The 23578-nt window shown below is 40.4% G+C and overlaps 1 protein-coding gene across 2 annotated transcripts; it reads left to right on the top strand.

The window, feature by feature from the left end:
• Nucleotides 1–247: 247 nt before the first annotated feature.
• On the top strand, nucleotides 248–22394 carry nbr1b (NBR1 autophagy cargo receptor b). Of its 2 annotated transcripts, XM_068337393.1 has the most exons (24): nucleotides 248–601; nucleotides 3429–3491; nucleotides 3634–3652; nucleotides 3761–3783; nucleotides 4768–4956; nucleotides 5424–5501; nucleotides 5653–5914; nucleotides 6167–6221; nucleotides 6499–6624; nucleotides 6791–6994; nucleotides 8775–8934; nucleotides 9117–9200; nucleotides 9374–9559; nucleotides 10352–10468; nucleotides 11454–11529; nucleotides 11617–11727; nucleotides 13079–13255; nucleotides 14302–14574; nucleotides 15187–15364; nucleotides 15457–15711; nucleotides 16056–16141; nucleotides 16322–16400; nucleotides 17242–17335; nucleotides 18374–22394. In XM_068337393.1, the coding sequence occupies exons 1-24, from the start codon at nucleotides 500–502 to the stop codon at nucleotides 18545–18547; spliced, it is 3171 nt and encodes a 1056-aa protein (XP_068193494.1). In that variant the 5' UTR covers nucleotides 248–499; the 3' UTR covers nucleotides 18548–22394. The 2 variants fall into 2 exon arrangements, with proteins under 2 accessions (XP_068193494.1, XP_068193495.1); XM_068337394.1 differs by lacking the exon at nucleotides 6167–6221 and having other exon boundaries at nucleotides 249–601; nucleotides 5653–5918.
• The last annotated feature ends 1184 nt before the right edge of the window (nucleotides 22395–23578 follow it).

Genomic DNA, 23578 nt, shown 5'->3' with positions numbered 1-23578 from the left:
AGAATATAAATCACATATGTAAACAAGCAAAAGATTTGGGGAAATTCACAAAAAAATGTGAAGTTCATTTATTACACTGTTACACATGCGTGCAAAATCTGTTAGTTTCTTTGAGGCAACCCCTTAAACAAACGAAGAAATAGACTGATTGCACATTAATAACTTTAATTACATGTCTTATAAATGAATTTAAATCATTGCGGTACTGTGTTGACATGGATGAAGGTCAGCTCCCATCACAGAGGAAGTCCTGTCTTCTGAAGAGCCTCCAGCTTTTATTTTCCACTCAGGCGGAAGTAGGGGACTTTATTTCCGGACACATGGTGCAGGTGGGCGTGGCCACGGGCGCTGATGTAAACACAAAATACGCCTCATCCCCAATCGGATAAATTACAGTGGAGCGAATTGGTGAGATTAACCCAAATAGGCTTCAGCGGTGGGGGAAAAAGCTCCGTGTCCGTCGAGTGTAATATGCGTTAAGGGGGAGACGATCGACGTCATGGACTTCTACATTAACCTGAGGGTGAATTTCAGGGGAAATTCCAAAAATTTCCTCCTGTCGGGATCCGAGACCAAGAGCTGGGAGTCGATGGAGGCCATGGTAAGAGAGGCCGCACTCCAGCACCAGCACACATCCCGCTGTCACCGTGATGGGGCCGGGCTGGTGTGTCCGGGCGGAGCCCAGCCAGCAGCTCTGGCTCAGCTAGTAGAGCTGCCAAACTGTATGAAATGCTCCTGATATGCTAAGGTTTGCTGTTATGGGTGCTATCCACACGCTGTGGTGTCACCGTCGTGTCGTGAGCCGCGTTAGCCGTGAACGTGGATCATCCGTCAGTGACAGCAGCGAAAGAGGACCGGGAGAGTCCACCGCAGACCGCCTAGGAAATATTTTAGTGGTTTGTTGTCATAGAAACACTATATACCAGTTTTGGTTAACTAGTCTTAGCTGTTCGTATCGCAAATCCACCATTTATTGTTTCCTGGGTCCATAACCAAATTAAAATGTGGGTGAATCCTGCTACTGCGGCTAGTAGCTAGCAGCCAGCCTCCCCTGCATGCAGACTGAATGGAGCTACAGCATGAAAACACACACTCCAGTATTCATAGGTGTGTATGTTAGTGTAACCTGATAAATATCAGTCATGTTTATATTTTCCCCCTGTTATTTAGAATGCCTGATTACTATTCAGTTGTCATGGTTACATCCAAATCAAGATGAATAAGAGGTTTATTAACACAATAACAAGATGCTTTAGTAAATCAGACAAAAATAGGTTGCATAACTCATGATTACAGGTATTGCAAGTGTTGTTGTTTTTTTTTCAAAATATAGCACAAAATGCAACTTTAACTACTACAGTCTGGAAATGATTCAAGCCTTAATTCCGAGCGTCTCCAGTTCTTAGTAGAGACCCCGTATCTGTTAATATGATGCACATCCAGACACCAGCTTCTGGCAGCGTTCCTGAGGAATCTTATCCCATTTCTTGTGAACAAACACCTTCAATTCTTGAATATCCCTGGTTTACCTGCTGCAGACAACCTTCTTCAGATCCCACCAGAGATTTTCTGTGGATTCAATCAGGTGACTGTGACGGCCTCTAGAATGATCCAGGACTTCTTCTGGAACCAAGCCTGGTTTGACTTTGAGGTCTGTTTAGGATCATCATCCTTCTGGAACCTCCAAGCTTCATCTTCCTCACAGATGGAGGTGTTTCTTCTAGGATTTCCTGATGCTTGATGGAATCCATCTGACAATCTACAGGCTGCAGGTTTCCAGCTCCAGAGCATCACTGAATTACCACCATGTTTCACTGTAGGTAGACTGTTCTATACAGCATCAGCTTCAGTCTTATTCCTCCAGACATACCGCTGATTGTTTTCACGGCTCCACAAAACAGCATCTCAAAGCCTTGTGTCTCATTTAGATGATTTTTAACTATTGGAACTGACTTTTTTTTTTTTGCCTGGGTCAGCAGTGGTGAACATGTTGGCGTTCTGAGACAGAGCTCTGATGTAAATGTAGGCTGTAATAGAAATTGTTGCTGAAATAACTGAACATTGGCACAGTGTTTTAACAACATGATACAGAAACGCTATGAGGGATGACAGGGTTTGATTAATTCTAATAACTCAGTTGTCATTAAAATTAACATTTCATGTTGGATGAGGAAACTAAAACTTGTGCTAGTGCTGATTTATGGAAACTGTTCATGAGGGATTATTGGATTACAAACAATTTATAAAGAATACATTTTGCTGGTAACATGAACACAAGTGAGGGTTGCTTCAAATATATTACCAGTATGTTGGAGTCACACAGCATGGCTTTAGCTTTTCTCTGTTTGAAATAACAAACGGTGTTCGTGATGACAATGACATGATACAGTAATAATGATGGAAGTACTGTATGACATTTCCATTTGATGCAGCTGTTTTCCTACTGATTAGTGGAAACCATTCTCGTTGTGCAAAATAATTGTGGTTAACTCAAATAATTATAATTAGACAATTATGTAATATTTGTAAAGGGCCCAGACACAGCCAACAGGAAGGCTCACTAAGTGCTGTTCAAGAACTTTATTTTTGCTACTATGAATCACTTTGGATGATGACTCTGCCATGAACATGGCGTTGTGGGGCAGTGTTGGCCGTTGCGTTCGCACAGATTCTTTTTCTGACTGTCAGTATTTAGGATGAGCTTAATTGCCTCAATGGAGGGAAGAACATTGGAAATCACTTGGCAGGCAAATTAAATCACAAGCTATGAGATGATAAACATTCCAATCAGTAGCTCTAATTTTTATTGACTTCATTATTCCATTAATAATACCTGGACATGAGTTTATGAAGAACCTGCAGCATTACTGATGCCAGAACAAGGCCGTTAGTGACTCAAGTCTAATTCTTTTGTTTTTCATTTATTTTTCGTAAGTGGAACCCCATGTCTTGAATTTCAGATGACATTATTCCAGGTTCCTGCGTTGGAATGAGTTTTAGAGTACTGAACCCTCAACCTGCAGCTACTGGAAGCTCTGAAAGCAAACAACAGGAAGATCTTTTAATCAGTGACATTGTGAATCGCTGCTGTCAGGAAAGTCGGATTATAGCTGGGAGACCTACACCTTTGGATTTATGGTTGTTCTCTTGGCCTCAGTGGCCTGAGAGAGTTCATCTGTCTGAGTGCTGCTGAGTCAGACAGCAGACCTCACTTAATTTATGGTTTTTCCATTTACAATAGTTTCTGACTAATAAATATAATACTCATTGTTTCTTGTTGAAGCAAGAGAAACAGAGAGTCGCAAAGAGAGGAGTCACAATGCAGAGTTCTGCATCTATATAACTGTTGTGGCTGATATTCACACGTGTCATTCAGAAATGCCAGCTTGCCATCACTCTTTATCCTTCTTTTTGTGTGTTTGTTACAGGTTAAGCGCTCATTTGGACTCTGCAATCTTCAGCTGACTTATTTTGATGAGGAGAATGAAGAGGTGGGAGTCTTTCTTTTTTACCCTTAGTAGTTAGACTGGATAATGTCACGTAAAATCATCATTATAGCTCATTTTTGCAGATGATATGTATTCTCAAGGCTAAATATAAAAGGAGTTGTGTTTCTTTCCCTTTCCTCTTCAGGTGTCCATAAACAGCCAAGGTAAGGAAACAATCACAAGTTTATATTCTAAATGAGGCTGACACAATCTAACATTTGGAGACAGTTGCATATTAATCTAATGTTTATAATTGTTTCTGCTTTATTCAGGGGATTATGAGGAGGCTTTGAAGGCAAGTTGATTTTATTTTTGCATTTAGAAATTGTGTTGTAATGAAAATGCCAAATGTTCAAGTTCATTGTAGACAAGGCATTTTTTACGTGATTTTGGTTGAGGGATAATTGCTCATCAGATTCAGATCGGTGCAGTAGCACTGCAGTAAACTCCTGGCAGTAGTAGGTAAAACAAAATCCTGCTGCAAAGTACAAACCAACCAATGATGTTTGGGTTCTATCATTTTCGTATGTAACAAAAGAAGATCTTAAGGAAAATTTAGAAAGTTTTCTGTTGTCCACAGATTTCTTATATTACAAGGAGAATGGAGCCAAGACATTACTAAATACTGTTTACTATAGCGGATGGGATTACAGCAAAAACTGCTTCGCTATCAGCCGAGCCTTCGTCACCAATACAGTCTTAACCTTAATCCTTAACTCGGTATATAAACATGAATGACATGCTGTCGAGTCATTAAGTCTGCCATGACTATATTCAATATTTAATTACAATATTTAATACTTTCTTTATGTGGCTTATTCTTTTGCAAGTGTATGTAGAAAGTTGTGAAGTTTGAGTAAATTATCTTCTCTCATGATGCGAAGGAAAGTCATAGAAATACTGTTGGATCTTCCTTTGATTCGGATCAACATTTTACAATGTCCTTCCTGGCCCACACTGCATCCTTCTGCCAAATTTAGTCGAAAATATGTGTAATCCAACAAACCAACCAACCAACCAACCAACCAAACACATAGTTGTAGTTGTCTGTACTGGTCTTTTCTTGGATTTACTTCAAATGAATTGCTTTTTATATATCCATTATTTTATTTTTTCCTCTTTTTCTGACCAGTCGCAGTTATTTTAGTTTACTCTATCTAAAGATCCTGCAGTGTTTCTCTTGTAATTATATACATACACTGTCATAAAGCTATTTAGTTGTTATAGGAACAAAACTGAGATCCATTCAGGGTGACTAACTTGATAGTTTGTTTTCCAGAGTGCAGCCAGGCAGGGGAACCGACTACACATGAATGTGTACGAGACTCGGGGCCAACCTGCAAGGGTGGCCGCCACTAAGGCTAGTGGGACGGAGCCCAAAAGGGGCTTCAGGCCCCCACAGCACTGTCCTGCTTTGGCCCAGGTTGTCAGCCGTAAAGTCCAGGCTGTGGTTCCAGAGCAGGGCATGGTAAGACCAGAACAACTGAACCGAACATTTTTTTTGTCCATTTTCAGTCATAATGCCTCAAATGTTAATGATGAGTGTGAAAATAAACTCACCGCTGGGCTTCAATACCGGTGCAGTTACAAATTTTACAAAATATACAATTTTTTAATTTGTTGGTCTTTACCTGGAACTCACTGAAAGTTGATACAACCCATACAGCTGTGTGGTCTCATCCAAGCTTCATTTTTGTAACCATATTTCTGATTCTGTTTTCCATGAATTTAGCTCATTAGTCACCTTTGGGGGAGGATGAGGTGTCCAATGGGATGTAACCCTGAATGTTGTCCATGTTTCAAATAAATAACACATGCTATATTTAGCAGTGTACGTATGTGTGACATTACCCAAAACTTTGTGACATTGTGTAAAGATATAATATAAGATATAATGGTTTTACTTAAGGAATATTTATTCTTTCTGTTGAACAGGTGATCATGAAAGAGGTAAAGGGGACCAAAGAAGAAGACAAGACTCCTCCAGCCTGGTTCACCTCTTACATGGAGAAGGTGAGAGCAGTCTGATTGAGATGAGAAGCATCTTTCAGCATGAGTTTGGCTTCTGGTGACTGACTCAGGAAATGATGAGAACTTCAGAAACACTTCATCAGTGAGCACTCTCTCCTCATCTCCTGAGTCTCTTTTCCCCCCTCTCTTCTAGTTTAAAGACCAGGTGGTTCGTGAGGCGGTTGAGAAGATCTGCCGGGAGTTCTCTGGACAATGCTGCATACACAAGCCCCTCGGAGGAGGAGGAGGAGGAGGTGGAGCAGGAGGAGGGGGTGGAGGTAGAGGGGAAGCAGGAGGAGGAGCGGAGGCTCAGCAGGTCCCTGAGGTTTCCTCCTCCGCTTTGCCTGGAGCTCCATCCTCTTCCACTCCTCCCTGCTCCTCCTGCAGGGGGCAGACCACTGGAGGAGGATACCAGTGTAGGTATGTGTCAGCAGCTAACCATAAGTCGTTTCATGTGGTTAACTCTTTCCAGCACCTCTTCAGCACATAGTCTGTTCTGATGGAAAAGGGAAGAGGCTGTGTTGAGTGAGAGGTGTAGACTCAGACTTTGTTTGGCTGTTGTTGTTGTTGTTGTTGTTGTTGCTGTTGTTGGCTGACCTTTTGAATATCGTGGAAATCATCCCACTGACACGGTAGACAAACAAAAGCTTTGGTTCTTGTTTTCAAAGGGGTCTCAGAGGTTGTTCTCCAGTCATTGAGTCATCATACTTCTCAGCCTCTGAGGTAAATTTACTCCAGGGTGCCGGAAAAGAGCCTCTTATATTCAAACCTCAGATTCACAAGGAATAATGCAGATGTAATCAAGACCATGGAACACAGGATTAGTCCTTTACAATCATCCTGGATTGACATGGATTTTGCTCATACAGCATTCAGGTGTTATGTGACCTTGGCAGAAATTTTTTGGGAGGAAACTTCTAGTCAGTTGCTGTGTGTGTGTGAACAGTCTGACTCCAGCTACTTTCTCCTTCTTTTCTTGTCTGTTTCTTCTTCTGCTCAGTGTCTGTACTTCATGCACCCTATGTGAGCCCTGCAGCTTCTCTCATGACCCAAGCCACAACCTGGTGAGAGCCAGGACTCCTCTGTCCATCCCTGAGCATGGATCACCTGCTCCAGACCACAGCAGGTACGACACCTCAATACTTACTTACTTGTAACGCTGCCCTGACTTTTATTTCTTTTTTATATCGTATAGACCTTCTGCAATCATTGATTCTGCCTTGGCTGACACTCTACTAACATGCCGTCCACTACGATATCATCTCCATCTAATTAGGTATTATTTCTCCAAGGTTTTACAGGCGAGGTGATCGCAGTTTTCGGAAGGCTGAGAAGCAGCGACTGAAAGCAGAGAAACGTCTTCTAAAGGCAGAGGTAAAAGAAATCAGGAAACAGCTAAGGATGGAGAGGCGGGGTATACAGTGGAGCTCCTCCCATGGAGATGGAAGCTCCTCTCCTGTCCTTCTGCAGCCTCGTGCCACCCAGCACAGTCCTGAGTAAGTTATTGACACAGTGATCTGTCATCATGGCAGTGATTACAAGCAGCTGCAAAAATAGATAGACTGAGAAGTTCTTCAAGAAAAATATAAATACAGTATTTTCCGCACTATAAGGCGCACCTAAAAGCCTAAAATTTTCTCATAAACCCGTAGTGCGCTTTATAATCCGGTGTTTTTTATATATGGATTAATATTCATATTAATATTGGTTAAAAACATAATCGCTGAAAAAAAGCCGGCAGTCTGGCCGCCAGTCATACCGCACTCCGCCACCAGAGGCGCACTCTCACAACGCACTCGGGCCCACGCCCCCTAACAACGGTAGTCAAGGGGCGTCACCGAAGTCTCTGACTGAGCTGCTCTCAGACGGTAGAGCAGACTGTAGGAGCACCGATGATTACGTAGAGAAACATAAGGAACTTTCAAAAATTCTATTAATAAAGTTTGACTGACTGACTGATCTCAGTATTTCCTAACTATTTGGCGTCGGAAATAACCCACTTTAAACTTAATTGGTCTTAAAAATGCCATTGTGCTGGAATCTAGTGACGGTCCATTCTGTTAGTCTGTGGAAACACACGGAGAAACTGGCATAAAGGTGAATAAAGACCCTCAAAGCTGAACTTCCAGCCTTTTCTGAAATTTCAAGAGCAGAGTCACTGCTAGACAAAGGTGTCTGATGTGCTGCATTGATTTACAAATGTAGTTGATAGCTCTGGGCGGGCGGTGGAGGGGTGCATTCAGGCTTGTGTATTCTGTCTGCAGCGACGTGCGGTGAGATTCACGGCGGTGAGACACCGACGTTAAAGTCAGTTCTAGGAATAAAACAGCGTCACATTTGCCAGTAAATTATCAGCCTGACATTAAAAACTAGTTAAAAAATTGTTTAGGACACACAGCAGCAAATAGCTACACCTCACCTCCAACTGGACTACCGATTGATCGAAACAATATTTAATTAATAAATGAAGACGACACGTCGGAGCTCAAATATCTGCTTCGAACTTCAGATCAGGAAATAATCCGCTCTGTTCGCACTGACTGCACTCGTAATGCATTTAATCAGTTTTTAATGTAAGGTTTTTTAATATGCGTGTTGACTTCTTTCTAAGATGGCATATTGACATAACAATAGGGGCCATTCAAAGGTAGTCAGGAAGTCATTAATTCAATCATGACTGCCTGAGCAGCGCGGCTCTACCTAGTGGACGGATTGTGCAACTACAGCCGCTGCAGTTTATCAAATAAATTGTATTTATTTTTTATTGTGTGCGCCTTATAATCCGGTGCGCCTTATAGTGCGGGAAATGCTGTACATAATTAAATAAAATTATTACAAATTTAATTTAAAGTAAATATTAAGGTAACATAGAAATGTTTTTTTTGCAGTGAATCAACTGCAACAGATAAGGATCATAGTTTCAAAGTATTTTTAAAATATTGTGTATAAATGGTTAAAAATACCAGTTAAAGTAGTGGATTGTTGGTTCGCTATATATAACAGAAAAAATAGTTTAAGTAGGCTTAAAGTGAGAACTAAATAGAGAAATCAATAGCTAAAAGTAAAAGAAAATTCTTAATCAAAAACAATTATGTGGTTGGTTTAAAATAACACATGGTGGAATTCCACGTAATAATTAGTTGAAATCTAACTCTGAAACACTTCAGGTTTTATAATGTCTAGTAAATATTCTGAGATGCAACACCTGATAAAAGAATTTGAAAAATAATAAATTAAAGAGCACTAGACTGATCCAGAACATAATTTTGCTTCCAGGCGTCCAAAGCGTCCCTGTCCATTAGTGGTTCCAGCCATGACAGCTGCTTTTCTGGATGAGAACCTTCCTGATGGAACCCGACTGCGTCCCGGGACCAAATTTATCAAATACTGGAAAATGAGGAACACTGGAACAATCGGCTGGAGCACTGAAACAAAGGTACAGACTAAGAAATAAGTACTGTTTTGTACATCACAAGATGTTTCTCTACAGCTGTCAGACTGGAGAAGGTGTTTCACTACAGCAATTTAACGTCTTGTCTCCTTATTTAGTGTTAAACAAGAAGTGTAAAAAGATCGTCAGAAGTCGGCATCATATTTCACTCTGCTTCCTTCCTGCAGCTCAAGTTCATGTGGGGAAACCTGGCCGTGGGGTCCGGGGATCGTTGGAGAGAAGTGTCTGTCCCCTTCCTTCAGCCGGGTCAGGTGAGATGTCCCCATGAGAAGTGTTGTTTTTTTTAATGTTTTGAACCAGATTTCTTTCTCTCTCCCTCTAGCACACATGAATATTGTTAACAATATATATTTTTTCTCATCTGCACCGTACACCAGTGTATCTGCTTTCTCTAAATCTTTAATGATTCTTTCCCTGTTTGCAGGTTGGAATAGTGAATGTAGCACTATGTGCTCCCTCTGTGGAGGGCTCCTACACCTCCCACTGGCGTTTGGCCCACGCTGGAGAGCAGTTTGGACCCAGGGTTTGGTGCAGCATTGTGGTCGATCCTCTTGCCCCAGCACCCATGATGGCAGACGGGATACTAGTGTCTCCTTGTGTCACACCCCAGGTAGAAGGAATAAGTGGATTTGGGATGGCGGGACTGCTGTGATGGAAAATAGATAATAAAATAAATACATTAACTCACTGGCCACCAGGCGTTTTCAGAGCAGAAATCCCCATACTGCCAGAATTTTGACCGATCTTTCAAGATCCACAGGATACCTGTTTGATGACTATGTTAAACACTAAAACTATCAAAAGAAAGAGTAGACTCTCTTCTTTCGTCAGAAAATACAGTTGAACATAAGCTGGCTTCACCTAAGGCTCTAGTTCTTCAAAAAACAGAGAAAAGTTGTGTCAAAAAGAACAATGACTTTAACGCTAATCTTTTTTTGCGTCTTAACATCTCAACAGTGGTTTCCTTCTATAAAACGTCAACACTTTCACTTTGTCATCAAACTACTGAAACACATGCTCTGTACGAATGTGAGCTGCCTGAATTTGTCCAACTCACGACGTTCACTATTTTCTCCTCTCCTATAATATACACTGATCTCTCACCAAAAACAGCACTGCTGCCACCTGTGGGGGGATTAGTTCATCACTACAATAGTGTAGAAGTATGATATTGATGGAGGAACTCTCCCAGCCCCCCCCCAAAATATATAATTGACGTCTTATTGACTGTCAGTTGCAGTCAACGGTTGGAATAAAATTGGTGTCAATGGCCATCAATGAGTCAATGGCTGTGAATAAACATGTATTTTAAACAACTACTTACAGGACAGTACATACTGACATACATTGTAGACCTGTAGGTCTACAATGTACAACTCAAATGATCTGACTCTGTCTGCAGGGTAAGAACCCAGTAGCAAAGGATGGGAAAGCCTGTGCAGCTTCCAGAGAGCAGCCACAAATGTCGGTGGACCAAGAAGAATACTACATCCCCTCTGTTGACCTGCTCACTGCACAAGTAATTCTCTGCAATTAGTATATACTTTGTTACAAAATGTGAAGTCTCTGAACTCTCTGGTTTCTATTTAAGTAATTTAAGATTCAAAACGTCTACAGACTTGATTAATTGAGATGGATCTAATTCTGTATTAACAAGTTACAAGGCACAATAGTGCAAGAGCTCAAGGTAAGGTGCAAGATGCAAATGTTTTTATGTCAATGTGTGGAACTGCTCAAAGATATGATTTTTTTTAATGTAGAACTGTACTAATACACAGTGTAAATATTTTCCATGAGTAAAATTTAACTTTTCAAGTACATATTAAAGGCAAAATGTACTCCCATGTACAAACGGACTCATTATAAAGATAAAATGGATATGCAAAGTTCTAAATCGGTAAACTAAGCATTAGAACTGACCTGCTTTTAATAGTGTTTTCTAACTAGAATGAGCTATGATGCTGTCATTAGTAATGATAGTCAACATTTCACGAGTCTAGTGTTCAAACTAAAGACAAACTGCTGCCTTCACTTCACAATGATTGTGTTGTGAAGCCCATGTTAGAGGATGAAAACCCAGCATTGGCAGTAAGGCGATACGTTCTGTTCTGACACTGGGTCGCCATGTGCCAGAACAGTTCATTCATGTGTAATTTTGATGATTCATCTCAAATCTATTTGTTTATTTTTGTAATTTAGTTAAATAGCAACCGTCTATAAATCATTAGATGTCCAGTTCTCAGAGGCAAAGCTAAACATCTTCAAATGTTTCTTTCATTTTTCTAACCCACAGTCCTAAACCCAAACATTTTTGTAGGAAAAGAGAGAAAACCACTAGCTCTTTAATCGGTGTATCACTGATTTTCTTGTGATTTATTGTCCGTTTTCATCAAGTTGTTGTGGTCACAAGGAAACTGGAGCTGACTTTGTGATGCTGTACGGGAAAACGTTTTCCCCGTACCAGAAGCGTCCTGAATTCACCATGTTTTTTTCTGATCTCTCAGGATCTTCTGTCCTTTGAACTGTTGGACATCAACATTGTTCAGGAGTTGGAAAGTGTCCCAAACAACACCCCTGCTGGTAAGAAGAGCTCCAGATAGATTTGCTTACGTGTCGTTGAAGGTCAATGCCTGACTGATCAAAAAACTTGACTTCCTGTTTGTGCAGATATGACGCCATGCATGTCTCCTCTGCCTCAAGAGGGCCACGTACAGGACAAAAGCAGTCCCTCTTTGGGTCTCATCCAGGAAGAGACTGAAGCCATCAATAGCATCATGGGTAAAGGAGTTTTTTTAGATTCCTGACACTAATTTTAATCTGAAAACCTGAGGTCCTCATTGATGAAAAAATTTGCTTCAGAAGATAATTCTCAGTTCAGCTGCGGTTCCTTCTGGCGTTGACATGATGGGTGGTCGGGTTATTGGTCAGTTTGTTTCTCTGTTAGCAGAGTGAGTCAAAAAGGTGTGAAAATATATGGAAGTTTGTTTTGGCTCAAACAGAAATGATTTTGCTGGTGATGCAGGTATCACCAAAATCTAGAATTATTTTCAGTGGTGCTTTGCCACAGAGAGAAAAGAGCATTTGAAGGAGTTATATTCCAACTTTAAGGATAATTCCGACAATGGGTGAACAAAAATGACATAAACATCCCTATAAGACTAGGCTCACTTCATTCTGATCTGAATATTAGAGGGATTCAGCTAAAATTCTGGATCTGGTGATATTTTGAATTTATGGGCTCATAGAAATAACACAAAAAAAAAAAAAAGTTATATAGTAACTGTTAAATAACAAATTATCATAATTATAATGATTCGGTACTTGAGCTAAGATTCAGTTTGGTATCACATTTGATGGTTCTGCTGATCTACTGTAGATTCCTAAGAAAATAACCATCAGTAAAATATATCTGGAATTACTAAAATGCTAATAATCATACCGATGCTATTTCAGATCGTAGAGGAAGGTTTTCATGGTCTTCTTCTTTCATTTGCTTCTGTTCAGGAACAGATTTTTCCATCAGTTTTTATGCCAAATGCCCTTCCTGAGTCAACTCTTCTCATTTATCAGGGCTTGTTGGCTGGGTCTAATATATCACTCTCATGGGATTAGTGCTTTTAGTCGCAATTACATAATGGAGAAAGAGGTTTTTCGCAGCGGTTTGCTTTCTGTGAGTGCTTTCTAGCTTTTCACATTCTTGATCAACCTGCCTGAGTTAATTCAGTTAAACAAAACTAATCTCAATATCTATGACGGTGTCGATAAACGACTCTGGTCTTCCTAGGGTCCGATGGTTCAATCCCCTGGTGGATAATCTATCCTAATGGGGGTTGATTGTGTGGGTGGGAGAGGTCGGAGTGGGTTGGCTGGGGGACGAGCAGCCAGATTGGGAGCACGATTGGAAAATCTTTATCCTCTTGAATACAATTGGATTTCAATGACAATCAAGCAGATGAACCACAAGCATTAAAAGAACATTTCACCCACAACTTTAGTTATAGCTGTAGTCGCCAATATTTGCTCTCAGTCAGTTTGGGTCAAGAATAAGAACAAGAAACACACTTTAATCATCCCCTTGGAGAAAATATTTTTCAAGTATTTCTCCTAACATCTTGTTCCTGGTCCCTAGACGTCCCTCATGGGGCCGGATCTGGAGCAGAAGCAGAGGGAGTACCTGCTCAGGAGGAAGGGGAGGACGACATCAGTGGGACTCAGTTTGTTTGTGAGACTGTCATTCGCTCAATGACGCTGGAGGAGGCACCTGACCACGCCCCTCTGAGAGGGTCCCGCTCCAGGGCGGGTCAAGGTCAGTCTGCAGACATTACAGGTCTGAAACTTTGATATACAAGGATTGGAGTACAAAAAAAATGAAGATGTCCATCTAGTATTACAAGTAAATAAAGTGACATTTTTCCTAAAGTTGATAATTTTGGGGAAAAAATGTCACATGACAGTTATCTAACTGAACATATCAGTCATAAGACTCTTTGACACTAAGACCACTCTACAGCATGCTAATGAACCGCCTTTGATTATTCGCACTGGATAACAAAAGGTTGGAACAACAACGCTGCAGTATGTGTGTGTAATCAAAGTAAACATGATGCATAACAGAGCAGCCTTAGGGTTCAGTGAAAAGTCTGATATATGCGTCCAGCAGCACTTTATAAATAATATATTAACATGACAGTTTACCGTCCCTGTTACATGACAGGTCATCTTGTCCACTAATCAGATGATATGATGCTAGGGAAATTTTTGGTTGATTTTCTACTGGTACGAGTTGGTTGGTAAATTCTACTAGTTGCATTTTAAATCTATATCAATGAGGGTTGCACACATAATATGTTGTCAGTATGTCACATCTCACCTCCTTGCTGGCTCACTCTTTTCATGCAGACACTGATTCACTACTGCTACTCCAGAAACCACCCCCATTCCATCTGTTGGGTTTTTGTTGGCAAAGATAAGTAGCTAATTAAGTATTAGCCGCGACAGGACTCCTATTAGAAATCATTGAGTCACTAAGTCCAGTTCTTTGCCTTTAATAGTGACAATAAACTACAAGCAGTTACAAGCTGCACAGTGTGATAATATCTATGGACGATACACACAGGAATGGCACATGAATAACAGCATCCATTAGCAAAAACAGACACGGACCTAATACGATTGGACTAAAAGATTAACGTTTCTTCCCAGTTTGGAAAGTTTTAGCTTTAACCCATTGTGTCAAAAAGGCTTAAATCTGCTGTGTCTAAAATATTCTTCAGGTTCTGTGTTTGAATTGTGTAACAGAAATGGATTAACCTGATAGCAGGCTGTAACAGTGGGCTTTCTGTTTGCTCTCAGTTGTGTGTTCGGCTGCTCAGGGAGGCTCGTCCTCACCCTGTGTGAAGAGTAAAACAGTGAAGACAGAGAAAAGCCCGGATAGCAGCCCCAGCACTTCTAAGAATGCCCTGAAACCTCCCGCTGTGCTCAAAGCGTCCCTCTCTGCCCCGCTGAAAGCCTCCCTGTCTGCTCCCCAGTCTGCGACCTTGACCCTGGGTCCTGGTCCCAGTTCGGTACCAATCCTGCTCCACGCTCCGCCCAGGGCCTCCACGCTGCAGGAGCGCAAATCGACAGGTGACGGAGTGTATGAGATGAGTTCCAGTCCATGATTACAGCACTTTTCTGAGGAAAAAACAGTGCATATATTGTCATTTAATGTGACTATTTGATAAAATTCAGAAAGTATTCATGTACTCTAATTATGTAGAGATTTAATTTATCAAATACATAAAAATAGAAAACAGTCAAAACTGCAAAATAACTACATGAAATCATTTTGGGAGCAGTTAATGAGTAAATTAAAACTATCTTTGTATTTTGCCTTTTCCTGGATACTTATCCAGATTCACACTCATAAATACCCTTCAGTGTTCAATGTGGGTTTTATTTAATTTACATCTATAACTAAGTTTTTGAGAAATTTATGAATTTTTCAGATTATGCATAATCTCACCCTGTGAACGAGAAATTCACAATCTTTGATCATCATTTACTGCTATTTACTGTTGCATCAACATGTTTTTCATTCCAGTCTGCTATTACTAATTAGCACAGAATAAACCTCTTTATCTTCAGTCTCTAATTTATTGTTAAACTTCAAAGAAATTGTGTTGAGTTTTGTAACCCTGTTGGTGATTTTTTTTTTTGCGGTGTGTCCTATTATCAATTTCTTTAATCCCATCACAGATGAAGGTCAGGCGTCCTACAGGGAGGAGAAGGGCCCACAGGAGGGGAAGGAGAAAGAGGGAGAGGAGAAGAGAGAAGGGACCAGGAGTCGTTCCTCCTCCACCTCTTCAGAGGATTACATCATTATCCTCCCTGACTGTTTTGACACCAGTCGGCCCCTGGGGGAGTCCATGTACAGGTACATGACCTGTTGTACGCATATTAATTTATTTATTCATTGTTGTTACAAACTTTAGTCAACGCCCTCCATTATACCTTCTCCCATTGCAGCTCTGCCCTGTCCCAGCCGGGTGACATCCCACCCAAGAGTCTCACAGACCAAGAGGTTGCATCCCCTGACCACTCAGGCAACGCCACCACAGAGGGGGAGCTGAGTGAGGTGGATGAAGCAGCAGCAGCGGCTCTGGGGACGGGGATGTCAGGTACCAGCAGCGCCAACGACATGCTCTGTACGTCTCAGACGCTGGATGACGAGCCTCTGATGCCTGAAGTGGTGGCGCCGCCCAAATCCGTCTTCACACCCAGGTTAGTGTGAAGGGTGGCATAAAAACACAACATTGTGAACATTCTTAAATCCTAAGAACAGGCTGAACGGACGTGGAACCTGATCCAGAATGAAGATATTTAGGAAGCATCACCATCCATATATCTTGCAGTTGTAGCTGACCACATGCTCATTGGTTTTCTCATATTAAATGTCAGGTGAATGTCATAACACCATGTGAGAAAGCTCTCTATCAGTCAGCACACTAATATTATAATCATCGTTTAATCATTGTTTTGTGTATAATAGGTGTTTTTGGCTGCACTGCTGTTAGTTGTACTAGTTTTAAATAACTAACAATTGTCTTCTTCTTTATGTTGAATAGTCCAGAGAGCCGTGGAGAAACAGATGATGACCCTGCTGCATCCGGGGAGGACACAAAGGACCCTGAATTGTATCAAACCGAAGAGGGTGAGAGCATTAGTACAGTACATTGCTAATTCAGCGTGGTAGCTTTTAGCTTATCCTCATTAACTTGTTTCCGACAAACATTTGGTAGATGCTGAGAGATATCTATGTCAAGAGTGAGTTTTATTTGAATACGAATATGTGACGGAGCCAAGGAAAATGAGGTGTTTTGTTGTCCCTCAGGTTCTGGTCCTGAACAGCCACACACAGATGAACCTGAAACTACTGAAGACAAGGAAGAAGAAAACACCGAAGACCCCAGGTCAAACATGCACACACTGTAACGAACTATCAACAATTCAAAAAAAGGCCCTTTGATTAAAGAAAATGGCAAAAATAAGAGAAAGTTGTTGTGTCAAGTTCAACTTGACACATAAAATTACACATATACTGTACTTTATCATCAAGAGTGTGTCCACTTATGGTGGAAACTTGATGTCCCCTTGGTTGGTTGGTTTGTGAGCAGAATTAATGACAAAAGGTTTTCCAAAAAAAATAGAAACAACCTATAAAAGAAATTTATACGTTTCACATCATAACAGGATCAGTTACCTAATAGCTGCTTAATAAAATTCCACAAACATTGATGGAGGACTCGGGCATTGAAAGCTTAACGGATCTGGAGGATTACTCAGCCTTCTATGTACGCTATGTGCTCTGAGTACCGTTTTATTTTCTGAAGTGGTTATTTTGTTGAGGCTTTAGTCGTCCAACAATCTCCAATCCGGAGCTCCTGAATTAGACTGATACTGATGAAGTTGCCCCTTGTGAATATATTTTATCATGTAATGCCTGCATGACTGAAAGTAGAGCGTAAACATGGACTAGACGGCCATATCAGTATTTCTTGATTATCAGAACTGAAGAAGCCTCTTGGATGAGAGGTGAAACGTCTTCAAAAAACTTTTATAAAGATCAGTGGATTTATTTAAACGTCTTTGAATACATGAATAGACAGCTGCTTTACAGCTTCCTACAATCCCGCTATTTTTGGGGAAAACAAAGAATTTTACCACAATGGTGGCTGGAGGAGTCATTTTATCTTTTAAACATGATTCCAATGTTTCCATAATTTGAATGTAGGTTCTGTTGTGTATCCTTAGACACCCAGGCATCACCAGCGGCCTGATGAAAGGAGCTCTGTCAGTTGCTGCCTCTGCCTACAAAGCCCTGTTCACTGGACAAGGCCCTACGCAGGTCAGCAAAGACTTTCTATCTCACTAATTTCACTATCTTCATTTCAGAGTTAATGTCTACCTCTGTGGGAAGTTCAAAAAGTTCTTAATGTGAAATTTTGGAATTTCCAATACTGTGATTGTTTTGACCCTGCTCAATCTCAAAGCCCAATGAGTCCAATCCGGTCAACTTTGCAAACTTTTCCTTTGGCCATAAGGAGACATAGATTAGGGATGTATTTTAGTTCACTTTTGAAAACAAAAAAGTAGTCTAGGAGCCTGCTGGAATATAAATATTACCACATCCAACGGAACAGGACGGTTCATCTAACGTTTAGCTTCAGGAAGACTGACTTTCGCAGAGCAGCCAGATGTCCATGAGGGTGTATGCTGGCTATGATCAGATCTTTATTCCATAATGTGTAACACAATACAAAAACAAAGTTATGCTAGCATAGGTTGCTGAAGTAAGTATTAAGCTTCTTTACAAGACTTGTTGGTCATTTTCAACAGAAAAGCACTTTTGGACCGACTTTATCGAGTAGGAGTTGTTGTGGTTATCTACAGAAGAAACACATCCAAACCCAATAGAATTTGTTCAGGGCTGCTGATGTTAGCCTTGTATTTGAAGAATACACAGTTTTGCTTCACCTGAAACCCCAATAATGTCTTACACCCTGCTACTGTAGATCATAGTAGACAGTTAGCTGACTGGATGGACAAATATCTCTAAATTCAACAGTATAAAACAGGGCTTGGAGCATTAGCCTCAAATCTGACAAAATCTATGTTAACACAAGAGCCAGTACTACAGAAGTAGATGTGTTTGCTGCTAAAGATGCTTCTGAGGGTAATAAGGCAGTTGGCCAGACATGGCCAACAGCTATTCTGACTTACATCAGAGACATGGTGTTGTATAGCTCGAGTGGAAGAATGTAAAAACACTTCCACTGTAAAGTTGCGCTGTATTCTGGTTCATACAGAGATAATCCAATAATCTAGAGATACGCCATTCTTAGAAATTGTGGGATTCATGGATTGAGGTGTTGTTCTTTTGCAGCCTCCAGTGGACGCGTCCACCCAGGACACCATGATGGCTGTGCTGGTGGAGATGGGGTTCGGGGACCGGCCGTTGAACCAGCGGCTGCTGAGCAAATACAACTACAACCTGTTAGATGTGGTCAACGAGCTGGTTCAGATGACGGACAATGACTGGTACTCCACGCGCTACTGACGGGGGGGGGGGAGAGGAAAGAGTGTAGGAAGACGGAGTGAAAATAATTTGAAAGAAAAGAGGAAAGACAGAAAGAGAGAAATGATTTTCTGCTCATTAACCTTTTTTAACCTCCTCCTCCTGCCTATCTCTCTTCTGAATGGTCCAGTTGAACGGTCCTCTCTCTGAACCATATAAGGTGACATTCCATCAAACTCTGGGATATCTGTTCGACCATCCAACACCTACTGTCTGTAGTATTACTTTCAGCTGAGGCCTTGAGCGTGCCACAGCAGCTGTCTTTATTATGGATTTAAGACAGATGTAAAAGCAGACATGTTCCTTCAGTCTCAGAGAAGCTATGTGTAGCATTTAGCATTTCCCTCAAAGACGACCACATACCCAATGAGCCTCACTGCAACGTTTCGAAAGGTGTGCCGAAACGTTGCAGTCCACTCCCACGCTGTTAACTAATGGAACACACAACATTACCCACAAAATGTGATTGTGGTTTTTCTAGCATTAAATGCTACACATAGCACCTTCCTGTTTGACCCTTTTGTCCCGGACAGTGAAGACGTATAAAGTTACTGGATAATATTTAGCACTAATATCTGAACTGAGGAGCAGTGAAGACACCACAGACTGGTTTGGTATCTAACTTTTGGTCAGAGCGTGTGTTCAGGTGCTGGAGAAAAAATCTACGCTGAATCTAATGATGTGTTTTTACCACACAGTGCAGAGCGGTGATAAACTTGCTTTTGACCATGTTTGTGTGAGCATGGTGTTCCTTTGGGATGTCTGTTGTTTCCATCCAAAGCTCATGAACAGAAAGAAAGATACGAGTCTTTAAATAATCATTGATATCTTACATTGAATGCGTGTGAAAGTTTTTGGTAATGTATACAAGATTTTTCAGTGGTTGGACCCTTCATTAAAGTTTTGCTATGCAGGCATAAACTTACCTAAACCTGAAGTAATTTTAAACTTCATAATTCGTTTAAGTAATCTTAAATTTATATTCAAATGTTTTTATTAAGAGCGTGTTTTCTTTTTCACTTTGCCTGTGATTGAAGTCTTTTGCGACAAATTTGGGTCTTTCCTCCAAGGTGGAGGTAGGAACCTGGTTCAGGTCCAGGGCCAGAGCAGAATTCAGAGTTCCTCCCTGTGGAATCAAACAGAGAGAACTATCCCATCACAGCTGGCTTAGGGCAAGAGGCAGGGTACACCCTGGACAAGTCGCCAGTTCATCACATGGTCAACCTTTTTGAAGGAATTGCAAAAGAAAAACATTTACAACCCAAAGAAAACTAAGTCTCCAACTTGTCCTTGAGGGAAGTGTGACATAACAAGATCCAATCACAAAAGAACCAATATTTGAAATTCTTCAAGTATCTTCAAATGAAAATAAACAAGGATCAAAATTTTTTTGACTTTAAATGATTTTAAAAAATTATAGTAATTGTTCTTATTAGCACTGCTACTTTATTTGGCAATAAAATTGGGACTAATATGTACTTAACTGGATGTGTGCAAATGAAGAATCTTAATATTTCAACGTAACATTTCAAAAACAATCAAGCATCAACAGACACAGAGGACAGAGGACTGTGTCTGTTGTGTGCATTGTTTCAAATCAATGAGCAGGACTGATTTGTGGTGATTGATTTGTGTGAAGTGTGATGTGTGTGTGAGCCTCAGGTACTAATCTTATTGACGTTTACATTCCCTTGTAGTGATGTCTTTTTTTTTAAGTTTCTCATATGAATTTCCAGGCATTGTATGCATCAGTTCTTTTCACTTGTGATATGAAGTGGTATTGTGATAAGCCCTTAATCACACTGCAGGCTAGAGAACATTGTTATTTGTGTTAAAGCCTCTTATCACACATTAATGTTGGTGAAAAGCAAGTATATCATGAGCATTACAGTATTTTCCGCACTTATTATAAGGCGCACCGTCAATGAACGGCCTATTTCAGAACTTTTTTCACAAATAAGGCCCACTGGATTATAAGGTGCGCTTTCAGTTTTTGGGAAAATTAAAAGCTTTTAGGTGCGCCTTATAGTGCGGAAAATACTGTACGGCTTGCTGTAAAGTGGTTATCAATGTTCATTTTGGGTTAAATATCATCATCGTTCCTTATTTTTATATTACATTTTATCTTGTGACCAAAACACTGGAGTATTTATAGGTTTTCACATTCCTAAAATTCATTAGGACACACTCCTAATGAATTTTAAGTTTAGCCTCTTGGTGTTAATAAGAATGTTTCCTAAAAGCAGTAAGCAGTGTTGTTGGATGGAGGCGTTGGCCATCAGCCAATGGGAACTTTACTCCTGTCCATTAGATTCTTTGTTTGAAGCGTACTGAGCCTGCCTTTGACATCACCTCTTCAAGTATCGAGCTGAGTTTGATGTCCAAAGTTAAGTTGAACCCTCTCAGCAGAGCTCATGTGTTTGTGTCATTTTACATTCCTGTCATCTGTGCTTTGCTTCCTCTAAGAGAACAGGTGGAGGAACTGATGCTCCTGAAGGAAATGGACTTCTTTGGATGAAGTACATTTAGAACACGTAGAGTCGTTTGCCTAGAAGGTTATTCCAGACTCTAAGTGGGGGGAAAAAAAACAATGTGAATTTTTATTTTCCTCTTTTACAAATGTATGAGTATATGAAGATCCTCCATGATGGAAGCAATGACTATCATTTTATTTCATGTGTTTAAGTTAAGATTCTTTAAGGTGTTTTGCTTTGAGTGCTTGAAGGCTGTTTGGAGATACATAAAATAGAGCTGTAGATGTTGTATTTCTAGGCTAACTGTGGTGGTTAAATTTGCTCTGCTGTATGTGTGTTAGTGTTGGTTGAATATTGTCTTTTTGTTTGCCAATGAGTGGACTTGAAGGATTTGGTGTTAGAATTGAAGACATAATTTAATGAGACAGCCCTTGTTGTGGGATTATGATTCATGTTGTGCATTTGCAATTCATTAATCACTGATTCATCAAAACCTGCAAAGGTTCTAATTCTGCTTTTTTGTTCCGCAAAACTGCACAATTACACAGCGTCTTTGTGATGACTTTAAAGTTTGACATTTGGTATTTACTGTTGAGAGTTGGATGATATTGAAACCACTCTTCAACCACCAATGAGCGTATAACCCATAATGTCAAACTATTACTTACTGCTTTAGGTTGCAAGTGGAAGCTTAACTGAGAGATTTCAATTTTTGCTGCTCGGTCATAAACCAAATATTTAATCTCCTGACAAACTTGATTCAGGCAGAATGATGATTGAGATTTGAATTGGATATTTCATTCATGCGTGCTCAGTTTAACTAACCAAAGTTTTCCAAAAGTAGGCACAAAGTTGAGATTGACGTGTTTAAAAACTGCAATTGACAATGAAAATGTGAGTAAAGTTTCATTTATCTTCAAATTCTGTCAAATTAAAAATTCTTGGAAACTTCAGAAGAATATATTGTTTGATATGATTTCCATTGCATGTATATGTTACCTTATTTTTACTGTGGTTCATTACAGTCATGGCATCCAGATCACCCACAGGTAATTACTGAAACCAGTGTTTCTCTGATCCAAACTCCTGTATGATGAATGGATTATAACTGATGTGCACTTGCTGAAATGTGTTGCACACTGTACTTTAGGCTGTTTTCCTTTAAAATTAGTGTGTATGTGTTCCATGAGGGATTGTTTTGTGGAATAGTTTAATTTATTAGTATGAATACAAGAGATGTATGGAAGGAGGAAGAGAAAAGCTGGATTTCTTGAGCTTTTTTTCTGTGTTGCACTTTATGAGCATTGTTATGATGTACAAATCACTCTGTCTCTGATTAAATTCACTACAGTCATGAGGATTTCCTGTTATTTTTCTTTTACAGTGAAATGAAATCACGAGTATTAAAGGATGGGCAAATGGTAAAAAGGAAGTACGCTTTCAGTTAAAATGGCACACAGTAGAGAACACGCTTCCCACAAGAATAATTCAACGATTGTCTAGCTTTGCCGGATATTCCATGTCCCATCCTTCCAGAAAACTGTTCAGAATTCTATCTCATAATGTTAGTGAAATTCAACCATAAATCTTGGATCTGCCTCTTGATTCAGTCCCACAGCAGATTGAACGGGATCTTCCATTTACCCTACTCCATACTATCACTAGCGTCCATAATTCCACTTGTGCCACTAATGGAGTCACTACACTTGTGTAATATCGTTCAGTTCACCCACACTTGCTGCCAAAATTGACTGCTACTTTCTTTGTCACTAAACAACGAAAGTCTCATTTGTGATTTTCTTTACTTCCTCAAATAGCAGAGTATAGGTCAGAGGCATCAGACCATCTGCAAAGTTTTTTAGTTATTTCAGAAGGTGACAACTGTATATTGCGCATGCATTACATGTGAACAAATCTTTTTTCAATGTTAAGGTGAAATAAATTGAAAACACGTTTCAAAATCAACTGACTTCTGACTCAACAGTTTAACCACTGATGAAGGAAAGCTACAGATGATTTATTACTGACGGGGCTGGCTGTTGACAGCTGCATCAAAGCCTGTTCATACAAAGCTGACTAGAAGGACTAAGTTTGGTAGAAAAGGTTTACAAGCAGCAGGGATGACCGCAGCCTTCAGAAGATGGTCAAGTGAAGCTGATTCAGGAACTTCAGAAAGAGTGAACGGAGAATGGAGTCAAAGCACCAAGAGCCCCCACACTCAGACGTGTCCAGGAAGAGTCAGTCACGCCTGAATCCGTGGTCGCAGCAGAAGCAGAAGAATTGCACCATTTGTTTTCAGTCAGAAATCCGGGTTCCAGTCTGGAGCAAGAGTGGGGCGGCACAGAATCCAAGGTACTTGAAGTTCAGTATGAAGTGTCCACAGTCAGTGATCAATCGTATCAACGCATGTCTAGTAAGCCTGAGCCAGTATAAAGTCTTGTCGCAGCCTCACCACATACAAAATGTGACCTGTCTAATAAAAAGTGACTGCAATGGACTCCTTCATCAGCTGTCCACAGTTTATAGACGTTTTGTACAT

This window comes from Antennarius striatus, chromosome 16 (genome assembly GCF_040054535.1).
Source record: "Antennarius striatus isolate MH-2024 chromosome 16, ASM4005453v1, whole genome shotgun sequence".
In the NCBI taxonomy this organism is placed as follows: domain Eukaryota; kingdom Metazoa; phylum Chordata; class Actinopteri; order Lophiiformes; family Antennariidae; genus Antennarius; species Antennarius striatus.
Note: the sequence above shows the minus strand (reverse complement) of the source record. Positions and strands in the feature narration are given on the sequence as shown.

Bases quoted from the DNA above. Each gene is read 5' to 3' on its own strand.
- nbr1b (XM_068337393.1), top strand. From the start codon at position 500: ATGGACTTCTACATTAACCTGAGGGTGAATTTCAGGGGAAATTCCAAA. The intron at 11,530-11,616 runs GTAAGAAGAGCT...CTGTTTGTGCAG, and splicing joins CCCAAACAACACCCCTGCTG to ATATGACGCCATGCATGTCT. The intron at 14,575-15,186 runs GTGACGGAGTGT...ATCCCATCACAG, and splicing joins GCAGGAGCGCAAATCGACAG to ATGAAGGTCAGGCGTCCTAC.